This window comes from Engraulis encrasicolus, unplaced genomic scaffold (assembly GCF_034702125.1).
Source record: "Engraulis encrasicolus isolate BLACKSEA-1 unplaced genomic scaffold, IST_EnEncr_1.0 scaffold_140_np1212, whole genome shotgun sequence".
Lineage (NCBI taxonomy): Eukaryota > Metazoa > Chordata > Actinopteri > Clupeiformes > Engraulidae > Engraulis > Engraulis encrasicolus.
This window is the reverse complement of record NW_026944911.1, coordinates 94,649-115,910: the sequence shown is the minus strand read 5'-3', so window position 1 is coordinate 115,910 and position 21,262 is coordinate 94,649. Positions and strand designations below refer to the sequence as shown.

At 40.7% G+C, this 21,262-nt stretch overlaps 1 protein-coding gene across 3 annotated transcripts in view; it reads right to left on the bottom strand.

Moving 5' to 3' along the window:
• Window positions 1-6,944: 6,944 nt before the first annotated feature.
• LOC134442288 (NACHT, LRR and PYD domains-containing protein 12-like) overlaps window positions 6,945-21,262 on the bottom strand; it is a 72,087-nt gene continuing 57,769 nt past the window's right edge. For all 3 annotated transcript variants that reach the window (XM_063192525.1, XM_063192526.1, XM_063192527.1), the window contains 2 exons: window positions 20,402-20,448; window positions 6,945-7,647 (listed from right to left, as the gene is read on the bottom strand). In XM_063192525.1, the coding sequence (XP_063048595.1) occupies window positions 7,037-7,647; window positions 20,402-20,448 (658 nt within the window). In that variant the 3' untranslated portion in view covers window positions 6,945-7,036. The remainder of the gene's footprint in view (window positions 7,648-20,401; window positions 20,449-21,262) is intronic.

Genomic DNA, 21,262 nt, shown 5'->3' with positions numbered 1-21,262 from the left:
TTAAATGCTGTAAGTATGCTTCTCATCGCATGGCAGTAAGCTTATCCGATACGTTGTCAACACACATGTGTAGGTCTACCCAAAGAAACATCAGACAGTTGACCTACAAACGGAGGAGGTAGGGCATGGTGATCCACCTGTCGTACAGTTTCAACTTGACAGCTGTCATAACAACGTAGGACCACACACACACACACACACACTAACACCCTTGTTTATGTGGAGGCTAGCGCTGCCTTAGCAGTGTAACTGGCATCACATCACAACTACATTGCACGATGTGACACAACAAACAAGACCCACAATTACTTTCCAAGTTCGATCACATTGCCAATGCAATTAAGACCGAAATGCGCCCTTAGATAGGAGAGGCACATTTGTGATCGAATGCTGAAGTCTCGTATCATGGAAAGCTAAGTTAGTAGTCAAAGCTAGATGAAAGGGAATTCAAATTGCAAACGCAAAACTTCCATTCATATATAGCTTGATAGTATTTATGATAGAATCATATGCATGCCTAATTAACTACCTGAACTCATACGCACCTCAATTAGGCACTGATGTTGTTTTTGAGCCCTTTGTTTTGGTAGGGATCCATAACAAGTTACTTGTTATCTTGCAAAATGGAGTCGGGCGTATCACCGGAAATTACATCATCACCTGTCCTTAGGGAGTTCCACAAAAATCCACAAGGTGGCGGAATATGACAGGGTGGGACAAACATTGACTGGGATAGAGCAGAGCCGTAGTTCTAGGCCTATAAAATAGACTTTTTTGTCTCTGTCTTTATTATTCTTACTGTCTTCGTTAACGGCTCTGGGGTAGAGCAGAGCCGTTTGTACAGTAGGCTGGAGTAGAGTAGTAGAGTATAATTTATTGATCCCAGGGCCAACGCCACGTGGGGGCATTGGAGGACATTGCCCCCCCCAGCCAAGCTGCTGTGCCCCCCCAGGGCTTATTCACCTAAACATGCTGATATGGTCATTAATATGCAACAAATAAGTATTTTTTTCTGAATACAGTAAATATAAAGTATAAGATAAAATTCCACCTTTGCTTAACCACCATAGCCCAAATAAACAAATAAATGAATAGGCTACACTATTTAGACATTGTCAGTAGACCTAAATGTGAAATAATAAGTGAACAGTGATCCTTTGAAATAATGGGATTGTCCCATATTTAGAAACAAAAGTACTGTTCCGTAGAGCTGAAACTGAGCCCACAATTTGGTTAAAATGCAGGAAATTGCATCTAAGAAATACAAATTTTTCTGAGGGAGGACCCCCATACCCCCCGCCCAAGGTGCCCCCCCATACTCCATCAAATCAAATGCCCGTCCAACGACTTGTTTCTGCACCGGTCTCATGGACTAGCCTACCAACACCACTGCTCTGGTCAAGAAGGCGCAGACAAGACTCCACTTCCTGGGAAGGATGAAAAGAGCTGACCTCCCCACCTCTCTCATCACCTTCTACAGAGGTGCTATTGAGAGCATGCTGACCAGCAGCCCGTCTCTGTTTGGCACGGCAGCTGCCTACCTGCAGGCAAAAAGGCGCTACAGAGGGTGGTGAGGACAGCAGAAAAGATCATCAGCTCACCCCTACCAGCCATCCAGGATGAACATCATCAGACACAACTCATCCAGCACACAGACTGCTCTCTTCTACCATCAGGGAAGCGGTACTGCAACCGGTCCCGAACAAGCAGACTGAGCAACAGCTTTTTCACAATCCATCAGACTCATCAACACACTGAAGAAAACCTTGCACCTTGTATACAGATCTACACTTTTTCACTTTACTACTAAGACCACTGATTGCACTTCTGCTGCTGTGTGTGTGTGTGTGTGTGTCAGAGGCGGAGCCTCCTGTACGAAATCACGGTGAACAGTATTTTGAGTAGGCCTAGGCTTAATGCTTTATCCAAATTTATAAGATTGCTATTTCATATCCAGTTGAGTACCCATTCCCATTTGCACTTTTCCGAGGTGGAAGCCGGAGTTTCCGACAATCAAGTTTCAAAAGAATGCACCATTAGTCAATGGCAAAATGCTAAACGCTCATTGGTTATTGCCCAGATATTTTTTTGATTTGGAGGACTGAGCCTCAGTGGGAGTGAAGGGAGATGGGCGTGAGAGCGATCGGGACAGGAGACTGGAGCTCCGACTTGTGATTGGGTGAACCATAAAAAAAAAATCTGTGACATGAGGATATGTTATTAATTTGACAGAGAAGTCTCGTCGTGGTAACCACCAGTGAGGAAGCTATTCATTGCGGTATATTCCAGTTTTGTGTGCATATTCTTGTAAATCTAGTGTTGCGAATAAAGCCTTGACAGTGGCACGTCCTTATCCTTTTTAATCTCCCAATTCCAAAATTTGAGGTTGCCTACTTTTCGAGGGGGCTAGCTTGCAAGAAAGCTAGAGAGCTATGCAAAATGCCAAGCATTGTGGATTAAATGCTGGCGAATTCCAGTAGTGCTTATGAGGAGAAAAGGAATATCATGGAGCAGAGCAGAGCACTGCCTAATATTGACTTGGTGAAAAAGGTAGAACTGTTTCTTTTGAGCTTTTGTGGTGTCTGATCAACTGGTTAACTGCAAAGTCCCATGAGTGACGAGTCTTTGCCTACTATGTTGGCAATGTCTAGTAAATAATTAAAGATTTGGCGCCCCCTAGTGGTAAGCTGTGCACCCAGTAATGAACAAAGACAACCCAGACAATCTCATTCACATCATTATGTGGCGGAGGTAGGCCTAATGATAATAAAACATATATATATATATTTTAAATAACATTTCCCTATGAATACAAGGGGGATAATGATTAATTGAATTAGATAATGTGATAGTAGCACCAGGTCTCTGTTAGAATCCCCACCACAGGTCAGTTCCCGTGTTTATTCCAGAAGAGACTGCTGCAAGATTTCTCACAAAGAGCTACACTCAAATAATTAAGAACCATATTTGTGGAAAAAAAACCCCACCAAGAGTCCTTTAGAGTGGGGTCATTGATTTGAACCAGTTGAAGATGTGTGTCAAAATTGCGCACCTGCACATGTGTTTGTGTGTACTGTCTGTGTGTATGCTATGAATGAATGTGTCAGTGAAAGAATTGTAAATTCATGGTTAGTTAGTGAGTGAGTGAGTGAGTGAGTGAGTGAGTGAGAGAGAGAGAGAGAGAGAGAGAGAGAGAGAGAGAGAGAGAGAGAGAGAGAGAGAGAGAGAGAGAGAGAGAGAGAGAGAGAGAGAGAGAGAGAGAGAGAGAGATTATTGTCAATGTCTTATTTTTGTTTAGTTAAACTGCACATTTGAGACTGGTCAAACGCAATTTCAAACTTCTGTGCTAACCCTGTTACATAGATTTTTGACAATAACGTACTCTTGACTTGACTAGAGACACTCGCTACACTGTAGGCTACAATGACCTATGAAAATTCAGTCTTATACAAAAGGGGAAAAATAGTCTCAAAAACTGACTCACAACTGACAAAGCCTGTTTAGAATGTTTAGAATTCAGCTTCCAGGACCATATCACACACAATTGTGATAGCAACACAATCAAATGGAATGGAACAGTTATGTTGTTGATTTGATTGGACCGCCGCAGGCGAATTCGCTGTTCATTTGCATAATATTAAACTTGGTTTAATAATTTTGCTTCACTTCGCTTCTGTTCGCTTGCCTTCGCCTCTCTCATAGGAATGAATGGTGAGGTTCGCTTTGCTTGGCCAAATTCGCATCTATGTGTTCCTACCGTAACCACCTTGCCCATTTCCCCCTAGCCCTTACACCGCTTGTAAAGCAACCTTGGGTTGCATGCAATGACAACTCAATTTTTCATTTTATTAATGAAATCAAAAAGAAAAACATGTAGACGGTGGTGCCACGGGGCCGAGGTTGGCCCAATGTTTATTTAGGGGGGCACATTTAATGAAAAAAAGACGTACAATATTTTATTGTATGTAGGCCTATTGCATTTTGTATTTAGATATTTCAGTAAAAAAAAATGTCCATTGACTGTTTAGTACAGGGGCCGCAACAGGAGCAATTCTACAGGGGCCGTGGCCCACCGTGCCCCCCCCTTCTAGAACTACCTATGCATGTAGACCTATTGCCTCTCATTTGGACAGGACATGATTTTGCAGGGTATACAACATGACGACAAGATATACCTGTAGACACAAATTATGTATATGCTTAATTTTAATGTTCACACACTCTGACATGCTTATGGAAATACTTTCTGTGTAAATAATTTCAGACACAAAGACAGAAAAAAACTGTTTTTTAAATGTGCAAATAACTGGGCAAGCTTCCTACTGTACTTATTACCTTTATGGTGCCCTGCCCTGGCATCCATCCTAGCAGGAATCTGTGGAAGTCCATCCAGGCATAAGGAAACATGTCTCTCCACTCCAGGGGTGGGGAACCTTTTTCATTTGAGGGGCCAATTTAAATTAATCCGAGGGCCGTAAAAGTCCTCAGAGGGCCGCACTATGAACCCAAACCAGGATTTCCCCCTGCACTTTAGTCCTATATTGAAGGCAGCCCCCTTTATAACAGTCTAGGTCCCCTGAATATAACTTACATATTTGTACTGCAAATGTATTTTCTAAGATTCCATTACAAAATTTGTCATATTTCATTTGAAGCTGCATGACATTGAAATCCCAGGTGAAAAAGTGGTTCAATTTAGTACAATAAAAGCACAACTGAAGTGTACTTAGCATGTTAAAAGCGCACTCACACTTTTTGTGCTAAGAAAAAGTATGTTTACAATATGCTTATTTAAAGTGTACTTAAAATTAGATGTAATTAAGTTGCTCTCAAAGAAAGTACACTTTGCGAACCATACATAAAGTGCACTTAGAAGATGTTTGGCTAAAGTGTATTTAGAGGAATATACTAATAGTGTTCTAATAGTCAACTTACTAAAAGTGTATTTTTTAATAACATATTGCAATTGCACTTTTTTTAAGTGCACTTTGATTATACTTCACCCAAGTGACTTCGAAGTGTGATTTTCTATAGTGCGCTTTAAAGTAAATCACTTTAACATATTGGAAGTATACTTTTTCTAAGTGCACCATGATTGTGCTTCATCCAAATATATTTAATTCAAAGTGTGCTTACACAAAGTGCATTTACCCATCATGCATCATCATGCATGTACCATCATGTAATGCACTTCTTGGAGCTCAATTTCTCAAACAGAAAGCCATTGACCTCTAAGGAATATCTTTGGTTTGCATTAAAATATTACTCATTGTTATATTCTGCGTTTATTGTAGGAGTTTTAAAATTTTAAAGTGGTACACAAAAAATGACCATGTTCCCACCGTCATTATGATGGTCACGTATATGTTCTGGTATATATAGGCTCACACTTCCCATGACATCATGGTGAGAGGTAAGTTGGAACTAGTTGTTGAAACAAAGAAGCATGGGTCACCATTAGTGATCAATTCAAATGATCAACTGCAGGAAGGTGGAACAAGAATGAAATAAAGTGAAATGTGTATCTGAAATCTCTGTAACAATGTAATGATTGTAAATGTCAGTTGTGCTAGGCATGCATACTGTATCACTACTGTGACATGTGGCTGTGTGTAATGTATAAGCTCTGAGGACCAGCATGGATTGTACTATTACATTTATATTATTTCATGTACTTGGGAGTGTACTGTAAATATACTTCAAGCATACCTGTTATATATTTACAATACTTAATATGATATACTTTTTACAGACTTAAAATGTTCCAATGTAGTCCAAAGAAGCATGAAGTTAATACACTTTTATTGTACTTCTAGTAACAATAAAATGTTATAGAAGTGTACTCAAGCACACTATTAATGCCATACGAATGCATGAAAAGCGTGTTTGGAGCATACTTTCAAAAGTATGCTTGTAGTGCACTTAAAGTTGTCCAAAAGCGGTGCCAATTTAGCATCCTCAGTGTGCTGCAAGTGTGCTGAAGTACTGCTTTAGTAGTGCTTCAGCGCACTAATAGTGCAATGAAGCGCACTTTAAATCGCCGAAAATAGTACACTTTGTACTAAGTACGGTCAAAAAAGTACACTTTAAGTATATGGGTTTTTCACCTGGGAATNCATCAGCAAACGGCCCTCGAGACCTAGGGTCCCCACCTTGCTCTACTCCTATCAGATCTAAGAGGAGCACAACCACTTCTCTAGAAACATGTTGCCTGTGTCTGAAGTGGCTTATACAGCAGTCTTAATTAATTAACAATTTAAAGGTCACAGAAGGAGGAAGCCATTACAGAGTATGGAAGACTCTCCTTTTATTTAAAGAATAAAGCAACAATTTCCAGTTAAAAAATATAACACTCCAGAACTGTCAGAGAAAATGTAAATCAAAGAAAGTATCAGTAGTCTTTTGGTTATTAAAATACATTACATTAAAAATCAAAGATCCATCTCAGACTTGTAAGTGTACTGCAGACCAAGAATAATGGTAAATCAAAAACAAATTAAAAAAGAATCGTCGAATCGTCAAAAACAAATTAAAAAAGAATCGTCGAATCGTCTCGAATTGAAACGAAATGAAAAGGGATGAAAAGGGAGGTCATCAGTGTGCGTTTCAACCTTTCTTTGCATTGAACTTTTATATTTTGAGTCTGCATCTGGCTTTTCATCCCTTTTCATTTTGTTTCATTTCGAGATGATCTGAGCCAACACGGCCCCTTCTCTACCGGATTTTATTATGGGGTGTACTCACTTTTGTTGGTACACGTTCAAACATTAATGGTTGTATTTAGTTTTTTTCTGAGTGAACAAGAAATTTAAGCAGTTAAATATGTTGTTGAAAGGTCACTAACCATTGTGTCAAAGTGAAATTTTTGTAATGCTTTCCTATGAAAAGATATACTCAAAAATCTGCAAAACTGTGAGGGGTGTATTCACTTTCGTGATATACTATATGGACATCGGCTAGGCTAAAATCAATATGAATATGTACAGTAATAGCCTCCAGGAGCTTCAAAGAGACTTAGGATGTCTGCCTTTGCCCGTTAAGCAATATCATCGGTCAACTCAAAGCTGCCAATGGATTCAAGCATTACTGCAGGATATAGAGGTTCTGTGAAATTGGAATAAAATGTGTGAAGATGGTGAAGACTCTGATCAGGATCTACACGGTAAAATGAAAGCGATCCTGCTGGAAAGTCTAGGAAGACGCCCACTCTCTGAGCATCAAAATGGAGAGCTGGTATGATAGTGCCAATGTTCTTGTGTTTCGCAGTGTAGTAGTCATTGAAGCAGACCATGCACCAGGATTTCTCATTCTGTCCAAGTTTAGAAATGTTAATTTTATGAATGCAATTCCATTCTGTGCAGGGTGCAGCGAACTCTTGTTTGCTGTGGAATGCTGTGTCACAAGGACGATGGGAGTTTAGTTTCCCAGTTCGGCTTTCTTTCACTTTATACGCAACACCGACATGGACTTTACCAGCCCAATCACCTTCCCAATAACAGCATCCAGTCAAAGCCTCTTTGCACATTATTTGACAAAATGGACTGCGACCCAAGTATTTAGCACTGATCAGTCTGTTGTCTTCCCGAACAGAGAGCTCGATCTGTGATTGTAGTAACGTATTTGAATCCAGTGTGGGGTTGCAGAAATCTGAATGAGGGAAAAAAGACATCTTGGACTTATGGAAAACTTTTACACACACAATCCCTTTGATGCGTTTCTTCAATGATTCTCACAATTTGTCCATGTTCTCAAGACATAGAGAACTCGAAACAGATCAAAATTGGAAAGTGAACATGAGCATCCCCTTAAGGAAAACTGCACATAAAACCAAGTCCAGGGCAACTCTGAAAAGTGATGGATCATTGATGTATCTAATGTTTCACATATAGTGCAACGGTTAAGCAAAACAATCGTTCAGTTTGTGATACAAGCATGAAAATTGGTACACATAGGCAAAGGCATTCTAAAAAAGAACTGGATATGGAGCCATTGTGAATTTTCACCATGGTGGCCATGGCAGCCATTTTTCAAAATGGCCGCCAGCAACAACTGTTGTCTTATGAGTAATGGATATAATATGATATTTTAGACATATTTACCATTTATACTACTTGGTAAATGTCTTATGGATAATTGAAAAGTTGTCATGAATATTCAAGATGGCCACCATTTTCAAGATGGCCGCCGTCACTTGTATGATTGTCTGATATAGGTGATATTGGTGTCAAATCAGTCATGTTTTATGATGTAGAATTCAAATTTGTAACTTTGGAATTGACCAGAAGCTTCCTTTTATCTCAATCTATACTTCATATATAGTATGTATCACTGTTTCTTTCAAGATAGCAGCCCTATGGACAAAATTGAAGTTATAAATACAAGAAATGTGTTCTTCTTATCTATCGTATTTACATGTGATCTAATAAACGTAACAATTCCTATATCAGCAACAACTTAACCATTTGATGAATGGACATGTAATAGAGTGGATGTTTAAGCACAGCTATGACACATTGGCAACACCACTGCTGTGAAACTCAGCATGGGGCTCAGTGCCAGCTAAATACACTCTGCGTAATAATAGGCCTAGTTTCTGTTATTAATGTGCTGGTTGTGGTGATGGTTTAGTGATGGTGCAGTTTCCAAAATGCTTTCTAATTTTAGCCCCTCCATGTAGTATACATTAGATGTAGTTAGATAGCCACACCGGAATGGACAGGATGTTCCAGCGTGGGAGAACCAAGCCAAGGGTAACATAGCTTTGAATGACTTTCATATAGTTACCTCAATGGTGTACAGATCACACAGGAATTGAATGATTCTGGATGAACAATTGGGCTAGGTGTAGGGAACTTATCAGAACCTTGTTGTATCCCATACTTTAATGTAATAAACCTAATAAAAACTAGTAAAAGTACAAGGGTAGTATTTGTCTCCTGCAAACAAAGTTTTTTGTTGGATGAGAAAATGTCTAAGAAATTACATCTTGTGACCATCAACTTCTTGCACAGCCAAGACTGACTGGAAGCTCTGTATTGCTAAGAATACACAGCATAAGCAATAAGGGTGGGTATTGGTAAGGGGGTCGCCATGCGATGCGATTCACGATTCACATGCCACGATTCGATTATATCAGGATGCATCACGATACATGCATCATCGCGATGCATCGCGATGCATTGCAATATTTACTTCAGTAAACAAAAAAAAAGTTGCTTGGGCTACTTTTTATTTGCTTCAGTAAATATAAACTTTTTAACTTCAGTAAATACGTAAAGATACAGCTTACTTGTCAGTTGCTCTGTAGAATTCGTTAAAAAAAAACCTTTCTATGTCCTGTAATGCAATATTTTTCCAGCTCCCGGTACAAATCACACCAATCTCAATATAACACCGTCATAATAGTCTACTCTGCACTGAAACAGTAGCATTTTTTTGATAATCCCATCCAAATAATTTTGTTAAAATGACACAAAATACAAGAACATGAGTGGATATGCATTTGGCTAACACACACAATATCATAAGTTACTTTTAATTCAAATGTGATATGGACTGTTAGTGAATGTGCAGTGAATTATTTCTAGCTCATTTGCTTGTTTTCACTACTGGTACATTTTAACCAAAACCCCAACTCAATATTACAGGAGCCAATACTTGCTGTTCCCCAGCACTTCAGGGGTTAATCTGAAACTCGCGCTGATCCAATCAGAAGCGCCTCTCTCTCTCTCACTCACCCACTCACTCCCACACACGCAGCAGCAGGATCAAATATGTATGTTCAACTGCAGTGTGCAGGGCGGGGGGCAGGTCTGGATCACATCTCCCTCCTCCCCCCTGAGCACATCTTCCTCCTCCCCCCTGAGCACATCGAGTGCCTCCCCCTTGTCATTCAGCGGCAGCGCTAAGCTTCTACATGGGAAGAAAAATAGCTCTGGAAGTCACTGCACCGTGCAGAGCAGAGACGCAGAGTTTTCACAAATAAAATCGTAGATCCACTCTCTCTACTCCACTAATGTATAATGGTTTGGTGAGTGTAGGAAACACGAGCGGGGAGCTTTGAGTGAACCGCGCGATGAACAGCACGTGACCCTGTTTAGTATAATTTATGAATCCCGAGGGAAATTAATATAAGCTATTATTATTATTATTGCTAATATAAGCTACATGTAGTATTTGTTAACGCATGGGTCTAATTTGAATTAATATTAAGTGTCTCTTCTTAGTATCTTTGAAGACCACATATTTGGTGCCTGTTTCTAAAATTCGAAAGATGGGTAGGCTACTACAAGAAAACTAAAGTAGGCAGTAAAACGCCTGTGCAGTGGCGAATTACTCCATGTGTGATCCGCTCGAAATTAAACATAGGCCTACCCATCATTGAAAAGCATGACCACATTCTTCAAAGTCCCAAAGCCTGATGTTGTCGCCACAATCTCTTTAGGATTGGGGACTGGACTCTGAGCAGGCCATTGCAGTAGCCTTTGGTAGGCCTATCCTTCGTGCATCTGCCCCGTTTCCAAACTGACACCCTGACACATTTAGCATTAACCTTTTGTTTTTAACCGTCTAACAGCGCTTAACATTATCATTAAATCAATGGAACCTAAAGCAGTTGCAGAGACCGTTTCAATCTTCTCCTTTACTATGAAAGAGAAAGTAAGGTCAAGGACAAATTATTCTATGTAAATGGAAATAAACACTCATGCAATTGGAACGTGGAAAATGAAAATTAAATATATTTAGTAGGCTAAATATATTTAATTAGCACTCCAAACGACGAGACATGATACAAGCTGTGTGCATAGAATACAGTGTAGCCAACTACGCATTCACTATTATTGATGAATGATTCTATGCCCAGTGTTAAATGTAGGCCTATTTACTTAACACTCCAAACGACGAGACACGATACAATCTCCCTAGAATACAGGGTAACGCATTCGCTATTGATGGATGATTCTATGTCCAGTGTTTAGTAGGTCTAAATATATTTACTTAACACTTCAAACGACGACACACGATAACAAGCTGTGTGCATAGAGCCTACTGCATTCGCCAGATAATTTGGGTCCATTTCTCAAATATGGTGCGCTATTATGATTGACGAATGATTCTATGTCCAGTGTTTAGTAAATATATTTACTTAACAAACGACGAGACATAATACAAACCACTTCACACCGCAATTAGCCTACATAGGCATTATTATTGTCCAAAGCAGCTATAAGAGTCATCAATGTATGCTGGTGTGCTACACTTGGGCCTACCGCCATCGAATATCCTATTATGATTGATGAATGATTCTATGTCCAGTGTTTAGTAAATACATTTATTTAGCACTCCAAACGACGAGACACGATACAAGCTGTGTGCATAGAATAGTGTAGGCCTACTAGACTATGCATTCGCCGGAGAAGACATTTGGCGCAAATTCTCAAATAGGGTGACGTCGGGATGGTGTGGGACTGTACAGACTACTATAATAGGAAAAATAGGAGGGGCGAGATCCAAAATGGGAGGGGCGAGATCTCAGAAATCCAGACCTGCCCACTTCTGCAAACTGCAGTTGGATGCTACTCGGATCAAAAGCCCCATCTTCTCTCTGTCTCCCTCCATATAAATGAGCTAGTTGTCTCGTAACCTAGCATGTTTAGCTAACTTGCTACACTCAGACGCAATTTTACAGGATGGATTCACAAAGCAATCAAAAATAATGTCACTAATGCAATCTGCATACAGTACAGCATGATACTATTCCAACTGTAAGTTAAAGTTACAAATAAAAGTGCTTAGCAATCGCTAACGCTAACCGCTATTCAGTTTGGAGTGTTTATAAGCAGCAGCTGTTGCCGTTTGCCACATTGTTGCATACCGGTACTTTTCAAACGCAGTATTGTACCATTTTAAATGCCTTTGTACCCCGAGGTACTTTTTTATACCGGTATAACGTGCAACCGTACACTAAACAATCGTTTTGAGACAGGTCTTCAAAAACGTTATATTTATCAAAATGTTTAATGACTTGTGAATTTAAGGGGAAGGGTTTTAGTGGAACTGCTAGCTCTAGCCCAAACACAGCAATGACCAGTCCAAAACAATGGCTGTGTCACCAGGCTACTTCCTCCACATCAACTAAGATGTGTCTCCTAGCAAGCCACTATACTGCGCCATCTAGTGGACCGGAGATGGTATTTATGGTAGTAGACGCTCATGGACCTTTTCAAACACTGTGCATACTTTCTTGTTATTATTAAAGAATCGATTTTTGGCGTCATTAATCGATGTAGTCTATCGTGAAAACAAGAATCGTCATGACGATTCATTTGCACACCCCTAGTAAGCAATCGGATGTCCTTTGCAGTCCACGCAAGCAGACAAGGGAAGTGGTTACACTTCACTTGCAGAGCATTTCATCCAGTTTAATGAACGCTCCCTTCAACATTTCAGATTGGACGACTGGATGAGACCTTTACAACTGCTCATTGAGGCAGCCAATCAAATCAATGCATTTATGCATGGTCGAAATAGAGCTCTTCAGCGTTGACGTCAACTTGTATGCGGCGTTTGGACTTCCGGTTCGATGGCGATTTTTTACATTGCAAAACGCCATAGAGATTCAGGTTTGGCAAAAATATAAGTTGCACGGCAACAACGAACATTAGCGTGTCCCCGCATCCCTTTCTCATTAGTGGAACGGATCGTATCATCATGTTGGTGTATTCACATGTTAAATCATGACGATTATAATTCAATATTGCTAACCCCTTTCTGATCATTAAAACTTCCGAACTACATACTTTCCTTTGGTTGCCATGGGTACAAGCCTCCGCACGTACATGCCGTTAGATACAGGCGCCGCTTCTGTAGTCGCCAAAAGCTTCCGGGTTTAGCATATGGACGCAACATCGTATTTATGTCGAAGTTTGACACAAAATGATCAACCATGTCATACCTACAGCCTATTTTTAACACCCTCGACAGTTTGCGGGGGTTCACTAAGCGCGTGCTTGCACTCTGAGCTTATTTGAAATTTACCCCTATTCATTCCCAATGGAGGCCGGAAGCCGATACGAACCAGGAAGTCCTTAAATGCTAACATGAAAGACTACAATCTACTACATGCTTCCGCGTTACTGAAGAACTCTATGATCTGATGTAGTTCAAACCGGGCATCATAATGGGGAAGAAGGTTATTTAAATGACTGAACATGGCAGAATGCAAAAATAATCAGAATGCAAACTCCGAAGGTCCCATGTCGGGATCCTGAAACGAGACATAACATCTGTTTCTTCCTCAGACAGCCTGCCGACAATGAAGGGCTTCGTGAGGCTGCAATGTTTCAATTGGACAAAAGAGTGCATGCTGCTGCATCCCTACTTCAAGACACAGTTACTTGGGCGACTTAGTGCTGTGGGACATGGTGGCTATTGAAGCTAAATATCACCCCAAATGTCTAGCAGGTCTTTACAATCATGCCAGGAAGTCTAATTTAGAAGGTCTTGAAGATGATAGCGCTGATTAAAACCTGGTTGATCCGTTTGGACAACCGGATAAAGACCTCCTCCGGACAGACCGGATGGCTGTCATGCATTGATCCGCCAAAGGCGGGTCAGACGGCATTTCATTAATATGTCAACAAAATGGCAGTTACAGCGCGAGAAATTGTGAAACCGGAATATATCCTCTTTAGTTGACTACAACAGCCATTCTCTAATATCTCAGTTTGCTGTTCAGTCACGAACACTCACTGAGTAAAACAGAACCAACTCCCGCCTCCTCATTCATCGAGCCTGTTTGATCCGTCCTGCCTGTTGTGGCCAATGGAGTCGCGGATTCCCACTCCCTATGTGTGTGCTTCTGACTCTGTTGAGGTCTAGCCTACATTTCTAAATGTTAACAGTGCTCTGCCAACGCTTTTACATCTCAGTCTGTAGGCTAGTGACTCTACTATCACCCACTGCGCATACAGACTTTAAAGCCATTGCTGTCACTCCCCTCGTCCGAGTCAGCAGCGGCGCCCTCGGGGACTCGGTGAGACGAATCCTGACTGAGTTGTTGATAGTCCAGCGAATCCCCTACGGATCGGATCAATCGCTTAAGTTTCGTTTTTGCCACGAGTGTGCGAGTCGCAAGGCAACTCGGCAGCGGAAGCGAGTGGCTCGCCTCCTGTCTATCCTCCCTGCTCAACTAGACTTCTGCACCCAAATATTTGACTTTTAGTCTTCTTAAATACAAACACACACATTATTTATTGCAAAATCAGGAACATGCCGTTTCACTGCTGCCATGGCTCTTCGAGTCGTGGTCGCATGTTAAGTGAGGAGACCCAGGGTTGGATCGCAGTATGAGTTTAGGAACTGTGACGATTCATAAAGTGAGTTTTGTTGATCAAACTGTCTTACTCTTTGATTTATCGATGTGAATTGATAAATGGGGCAACAAAGGCGAGGCGCATAGCCACTTAACGGCAGAAACGTTTTAAAAAATACATTATTATTATTTATTTTTATTTATTTTAAATAAGTGATCCGAATGATCCGAGTGATCCGTCTAATCCGGATACCCTCCTTGGAATGATCCAATCCATCCGGACGCCTCAAAGATTCGAGTTAAGCACCTCTAGAAGATAATGGCCAGGAACATGCAGCCTCTGGTTTTGTGTTTGCTCAGTTGGTGCTTTCTATAGAAGAGAACAGACAACATGATAGCTCAGCACCTATATTCAAACTAGCAGAACTTTCCCAGCTCTACAAGTTTCAAATGGAACAGCTAGGAGTTAAGGTTGATAACACAGTTAACTCTTCAAGGCTGAAGGAGACTTCTTGCCAGAGCTTTTTTTGAGGGGGAGCAAGGCGTAGCTAGCTCCGGGAGGGGNTCAGCTCTATGTTCCCACAGCCCATTGGTCCCACAGCCCAATGGCCCCAGCTTATTCCTGCTGCTCCATGTTCCCACAGTTTTAAGAAATTATTCAAATATAGGCCCTATGCTCTACAACTCCATGTTCCCACATTTCCAATTAAACTAAGAGAACCAATAGGCCTAAAAAACAATGTTAAAAATCTTAGTGCTGTGGGACCAATGGGCTGTGGGAACATAGACACGCTACCCTCCGGGAGCCCTGACGTGCGCTCCCCCAGCTGTATCTTGACAAACAATATTTAAATAATAATAATAATAATAATAATAATAATTAATTAATTAATACATAAATTAAAGTTTGTTTCGTGTTAATGTAAATATGTCTTGGTGATGTCTCAATTCTAATTTGTCCCAGGAAACGAGATCGGCTAGCCTACTTATAGCCTAACCACGTCAGTTTGATTTCAAAAGTGCTGGGGACAATTACCATAAACCTGAGAGAGGTTTGAAAAATACTGGGTACAAACTAAGGCTATTACGTCCGATTTGAGGTTTCATAAAATTATAGCCTACGCATTGCTTAGATAGAGCGGCATTGTGGCCATATTAAAAAACTAAAAGCCATCTGCGCTGTCTTGTTTATTTCTTATAGCCTGCGCTGAGTCATCTTTATCTTAAACATTATTAACGCAACAGTAGGGGCCTGACTGGTTAACCCGCTGTCTAGCCTTGCATAGCCTGTTGTAAAGTTGAAGTTATCTGTTAGGCCGCCTATGCTCGCAGACAAATGTCGCGCTGTTCGTTGAGGTGGGAGTCTAGATCTGCTGTTGACAGGTGGAAATTTGAAGACACAACGAATATTCTCAAGGGGATTGAAAGATCACCTTTCCTTGTTAATGACAAGTTAACCTTTACAAAATATCCAAGAAGCTTAATCACATGCCATTGCTGTACACAGTTCAAAGGATATTTATTTAGTGAAGTTGTGGATATTTCCTGCCTATTTCTCCACTCCCACGGTAACCCTGTGCTCTGGCTGTCAAAGACGCAATCCAAAATTGAAAGAGTGCGCCAGTTTAAGACAAGCGGCACGACTTGTCGGACTCAAACCTATCATTCCAACGTCTGTCAGTGATATCGTGACATTTGTGATACCTACAAACTCCGTGTTCAAATGCGTTCTGAATAGGCTACTGAAGACTGAATATAGCCTACTGAGCGTACAAGTTCTTGTTTGCTCGTTGTGTGTAATGCACAATGGTGCTATGCTTCATAAAAAATACATTTCAGACCTTATATTTTCTGGTGCATGGTTTCATTTTAGTAGCTGCATTTCTATTCAGTGACTGGAGATGTAACTGAATGAGTGGGGATCGAGGGCACTTTATAGGCCTAAAGTGTCGAGGGATATCAAGGGTTTTTTAAAATAAATATCAGTCTTAATTTACTTCAACATTAGTCATAATGGCGACTAGAAAAGGGGACCGACATATGTGATCTGGGCTTTGCGTTCTATTCATTTTATATGGTTATGCAGGGAGTATGAAACTGCGCTATAGGATATTCGGTGCTACTGCATGTTTCCGAATTTGCTCTGGGCACATAGGTCTACAGATAAAGGATGCGTGTGTGACGGAGGTCATCTTGCACCTGTTCACCCCCCTCGGGGATCGAACGTGCGACCTCGTCAACTACAACGGTTCGGCAATGGGAGACACAGTACGATACCGCTGGGCCAAGAGACTAGTCTCTCAGCCCAACGGCACGAGAGTTTATGAAGCTATCGCAGGGAGGTTTACCAACGTTCCACGCCAACTCTGTGCTAGTTAGCCTCCGTTACACTCTCCCCCTTAAACCTCACTCCCATCCCGGGTCACGGCACCACTGTGACGGAGGTCATCTTGCACCTGTTCACCCCCCTCGGGGATCGAACGTGCGACCTCGTCAACTACAACGTTCCGGCAATGGGAGACACAGCACGATACCACTGGGCCGAGAGACTAGTCGGCACGAGACTGTATGAGGCTATCGGAGGGAGGTTTACCAACGTTCCACGCCAACTCTGTGCTAGTTAGCCTCCGTTACATGTGATACTGCGTTTACCAGAGCAAACTAACAAACTTTCCTTTTGGCATTGGCCTGCATGCTGAATAGTCACTGTCCATTTTCACAAATGAAATCAGAATATTCCCAGCACTCAGTAGCAGGTAGCATATTTATACCGTTCCATATTTGTATTTGATATTGCGCATACATCCCCATTCACGGGGTTGTTCGACCCCCCCCCCCACATGCGCTTTTTTTCGCGGCGGAGCTACACCTCCTCAGCGTTCCGGGACTTCCGACTTGACAAATTAAGCACTGCTCCTTGCTGAGTTCTCCGATATGCGAGCTTACACCAGGGGAAGGGATACAGCCTTTGAGGAAAACGTTGACACTGCTCTTGCCAAAGCCTGTGAGCAGGATAACAACCAAAATACTGTGCACATTGCATATGCTGCATAGATTGTCCGCTGTCATTTATTTGGTGAGGCCAAACACTTAAATGGTTTTCCTGCACAATGCAGGACTCTGTGTAGGGCCCGACCGATATGCTTTTTTCAGGGCCGATACCGATATTTATGGAAATGGGAGGCCGATAACCAATATTTGCAACGATATATAGAAATATTGTTCATAATACAATTTAATGAAATATAAATTATTATTATTATTATAGATACACATATTTAGTCATAATAATGAACTGTCATGGACTCAAAGTGGGTAGAGCAGAATAGAAGATGCATTCAGAACAAAACGGCTGAAAAATTGGTTGTGAAAGATACAAACTTATCTGTGGAAATTTATTGAAAGTATGGCCGATACCGATATCCCAAAAATGCTAAATATCGGCCCGATATATCGGTGGGGCATCAAAGACCAGATGGAAGAAGCAACATCTCCACACAGTACTGCACAGGAGACACCAGTTCCTGCTGCATTCCCACACATGTAAAAGGGAACTCGTAGATAAAATGGCACATCTGGGTTTGAGCATATCCTATGATTGGGTTCTTCAACTCTCAACTCAGATGGGGAACTATGTCTGCCAGCAGTTTCATAGAGAACAACTGGTATGTCCTCCACAGTAACGTGCCATCCGGGTAACTATATGAAAGTCATTCAAAGCCCCTATACCGCGGCTCTCCCGCACTGGCACATCCTGTCCATTCAGGTGCCGCTATTTCACTACATCTAATGTCTAACTATCTAACTTTCTAACTACATCTAATGTAAACTACATGGATGTCAGGCTAACATTAGATAGTAATTAGGAAACTAAACTACACTACCACTAAACCATCACCACAACCAGCACATTAATAACAGAAACTATGGCATTATTAGGCAGTGTATTTAGCTGGCACTGAACCCCATGCCGAGTTTCACAGCAGTGGTGTTGCCAGTGTGTCCTAGCTGTGCTTAAACATCCACTCTATTACATGTCCATTCATCGAATGGTTCAGTTGTTGCTGATATAGGAATTGTTACATTTATTAGATCACATGTAAACAAAGTAGATTAAAAAAACACAAAATTATAACTTGTAACTTATAACTATGATTTTGGCCATAGGGCTGCCAGCTTGAAAGAAACAGTGATACTGTATTAAGTATAAAATGAGATAAAAGCTTTTCTGGTCAATTCCAAAGGTTCAAATTTGAATTCATGCATCATGAAAAATGATTGATTTGACACTGATATCACCTACAGGTATATCAGACAATCTTACAAGTGACGGCTGCCATCTTGAAAATGGCAGCCATCTTGAATATTCATGACAACTTTTCAATTATCCATATGACATTCACCAAGTGGTATCAATGGTAAATATGTCTAAAATCTTATATCCAAGAAAACTGTTGTTGATGGCGGCCATTTTGAAAAATGGCTGCCATGGCCACCATGTTGAAAATTCGCGATGGCTCCATATCAAGTTCTTTTTGGAATGCCTTTGGCTATATGTGTTCCAATTTTCATGCTTCTATCACAAACTGAACGATTCCTTCATATTTCGGAGCTAAGCTATTGGACTAATAGTCCTTTGTTAGAGAACAGCAAAATCCATTTGGGGTTTAGCTTGCAGTTCAGGTCTAAGAAGATAAAATGTGCTTTGACATATGGCAACAATTGTAAATCAATTGGCATGTAATGTCTTATGGGATGTACATAATGGGAGGTGAGGTCAAACAGCAAAACTGTCCAAAAGTATTTGCTGCTTGTACAGAGAAATAAGAAACTGCCTTTTTGATGTGCACAAGTGATACTTGTACAATGATGCGCCGATTGATCATATACAGTATATCACGAAAGTGAGCACACTCCTCACAGTTTTTGTAGATTTGTGAGTATATCTTTTCACAGGAAAGCAGTACAGAAATTTCACTTTGACACAATGATTAGTGACCTTTTATCAACATATTTAACCGCTTAAATTTCTTGTTCACTCACTCACATACAGCCATTAATGTTTGAACATGTACTCACAAAAGTGAATACACCCCAGATTAAAATCCGGTAGAGAAGGGGCTGTGTGATTTGTTTATCTTGGTCTCAAGAGAGATGAACAGATCAAGGATATGGATCACTGGAACCATGTCTTGTGATCTGAAGAGACCAAGGTAAACACATTTACTTTAGATGGTGTCAAGCATGTGTGGTGGTAAACAAGTGAGTTTTACAAAAAAGTGTATCCTCTCAATAGCTAAGCAGTGGGACTGACATGGTTTGGGGATGCATGGATGCTGTCAACATTGGCAATCTGAAATACACATAAAAGAAAGATGCATGTCAACATGCACTGTGACTACTGAAGCAGATTATGACATTCTCCGTAGGATTGCATTCAAATCTCACACCAATCTATTTAAGCCAGGTGCACACTCAAAATGTAAAAATTAAATCCAAGGAAAGGTTAAAACGCACACTGATTACCTCCCTTTTAATCCCTTTTCATTTCGAGACGATTCGAGACAACACAGCCCCTTCTCTACAGGATTTTAATCTGGGGTGTACTCACGTTTGTGAGTACACGTTCAAACATTAATGGCTGTATTTTTTTTTCTTTTTTCGAGTAAACAAGAAACTTGAGCGGTTAAATATGTTGTTAAAAGGTCACTAATCATTGTGTCAAAGTGACATTTCTGTAATGCTTTCCTATGAGAAGATATACTCACAAATGTGTAAAAACTGTGAGGGGTGTACTCACTTTCGTGATATACTGTAGGAAATTCAAATAAGATTTGAGAAACGTTCAAACAATTGAGAAAAAAAACTATAAAAGGCATGTTTGTGAAGTACGATATGCTAATACAATATGTTTTGACCCTGGGATATTGCATTAATGTTCTCCCATGAAAATATGTACTTATAAATCTGGAGAAATGTGAGGGGTGTACTCACTTCTGTGACATACTGTATATTAATATAATAAGAGGTGTGAGAGGATATTGTGTGTGCTTGCTGTAATACCATGCTGTCTGTGATCAAACTTACATTTTCGCAATCCTGCCCTCAAATGGTGTTCGGAATTAGGTTCAACACTGAGGACACAGAACAGAACCAATGGCTACGGTTACATGATGTTTTTAAGTCCGATTTAATAAATGAGATTTAAATAGATCAGATTAAGAGTTATTTTGCGACGTGTATACATGGCACTTTCACTTAAATGTGATTTAACGTCTGGGGAAAAGAAAGCATTGCGATTGGACTGAGGACGCATGTGCTGAGCGAGCCAAATAAGGCGTGGGGGCATGATCGCCAAACCTCCGGGGAACTCTGTTTACTACTGGGATACTACTGGGACAGAAGCTAATCTTCTGCCCGAAAATGAATTCCCTCAGTCGGACTGAAGGCTGGGTACATCCACCTTGGGCTGGTTCTTTCAAATGCTAGTTAGCTTACCCACCTAGATTAGAAAAACAAACTGGTCAAAGGGTGATGTGGAGTAACTTTGTTGAGCTTCATTACTTCGTGGGGCACTTTAACATCAATATATGGAAACCACAACATTTATAATCGCTTAGGGACTTTAAATTAGGCAAAACTTTCATGTGAAAATCAACAGGAAGTGTCACCATTTTTTTTCTCACTAGCAAAGATCACGGGCTCTTGACGCCATCGTGTGGCCAACGAGCATGCGTGGAACGACTGGACTTATTGTAATTCTGAATAAAAGGTTACATGACAGAGGAACGTGTTTACTCGGATTCAAAAGAGGAATTTAATTAAATCGGAATAAACTTAAATCCTGTTCGGTAAGTGTTTACATGATATATTTAGAGCGGAATTAAGTTTTAATCAGATTTAAAGTGAGTTAAATCGGACTTAAGTGTCTCATGTAAACGCATAGAA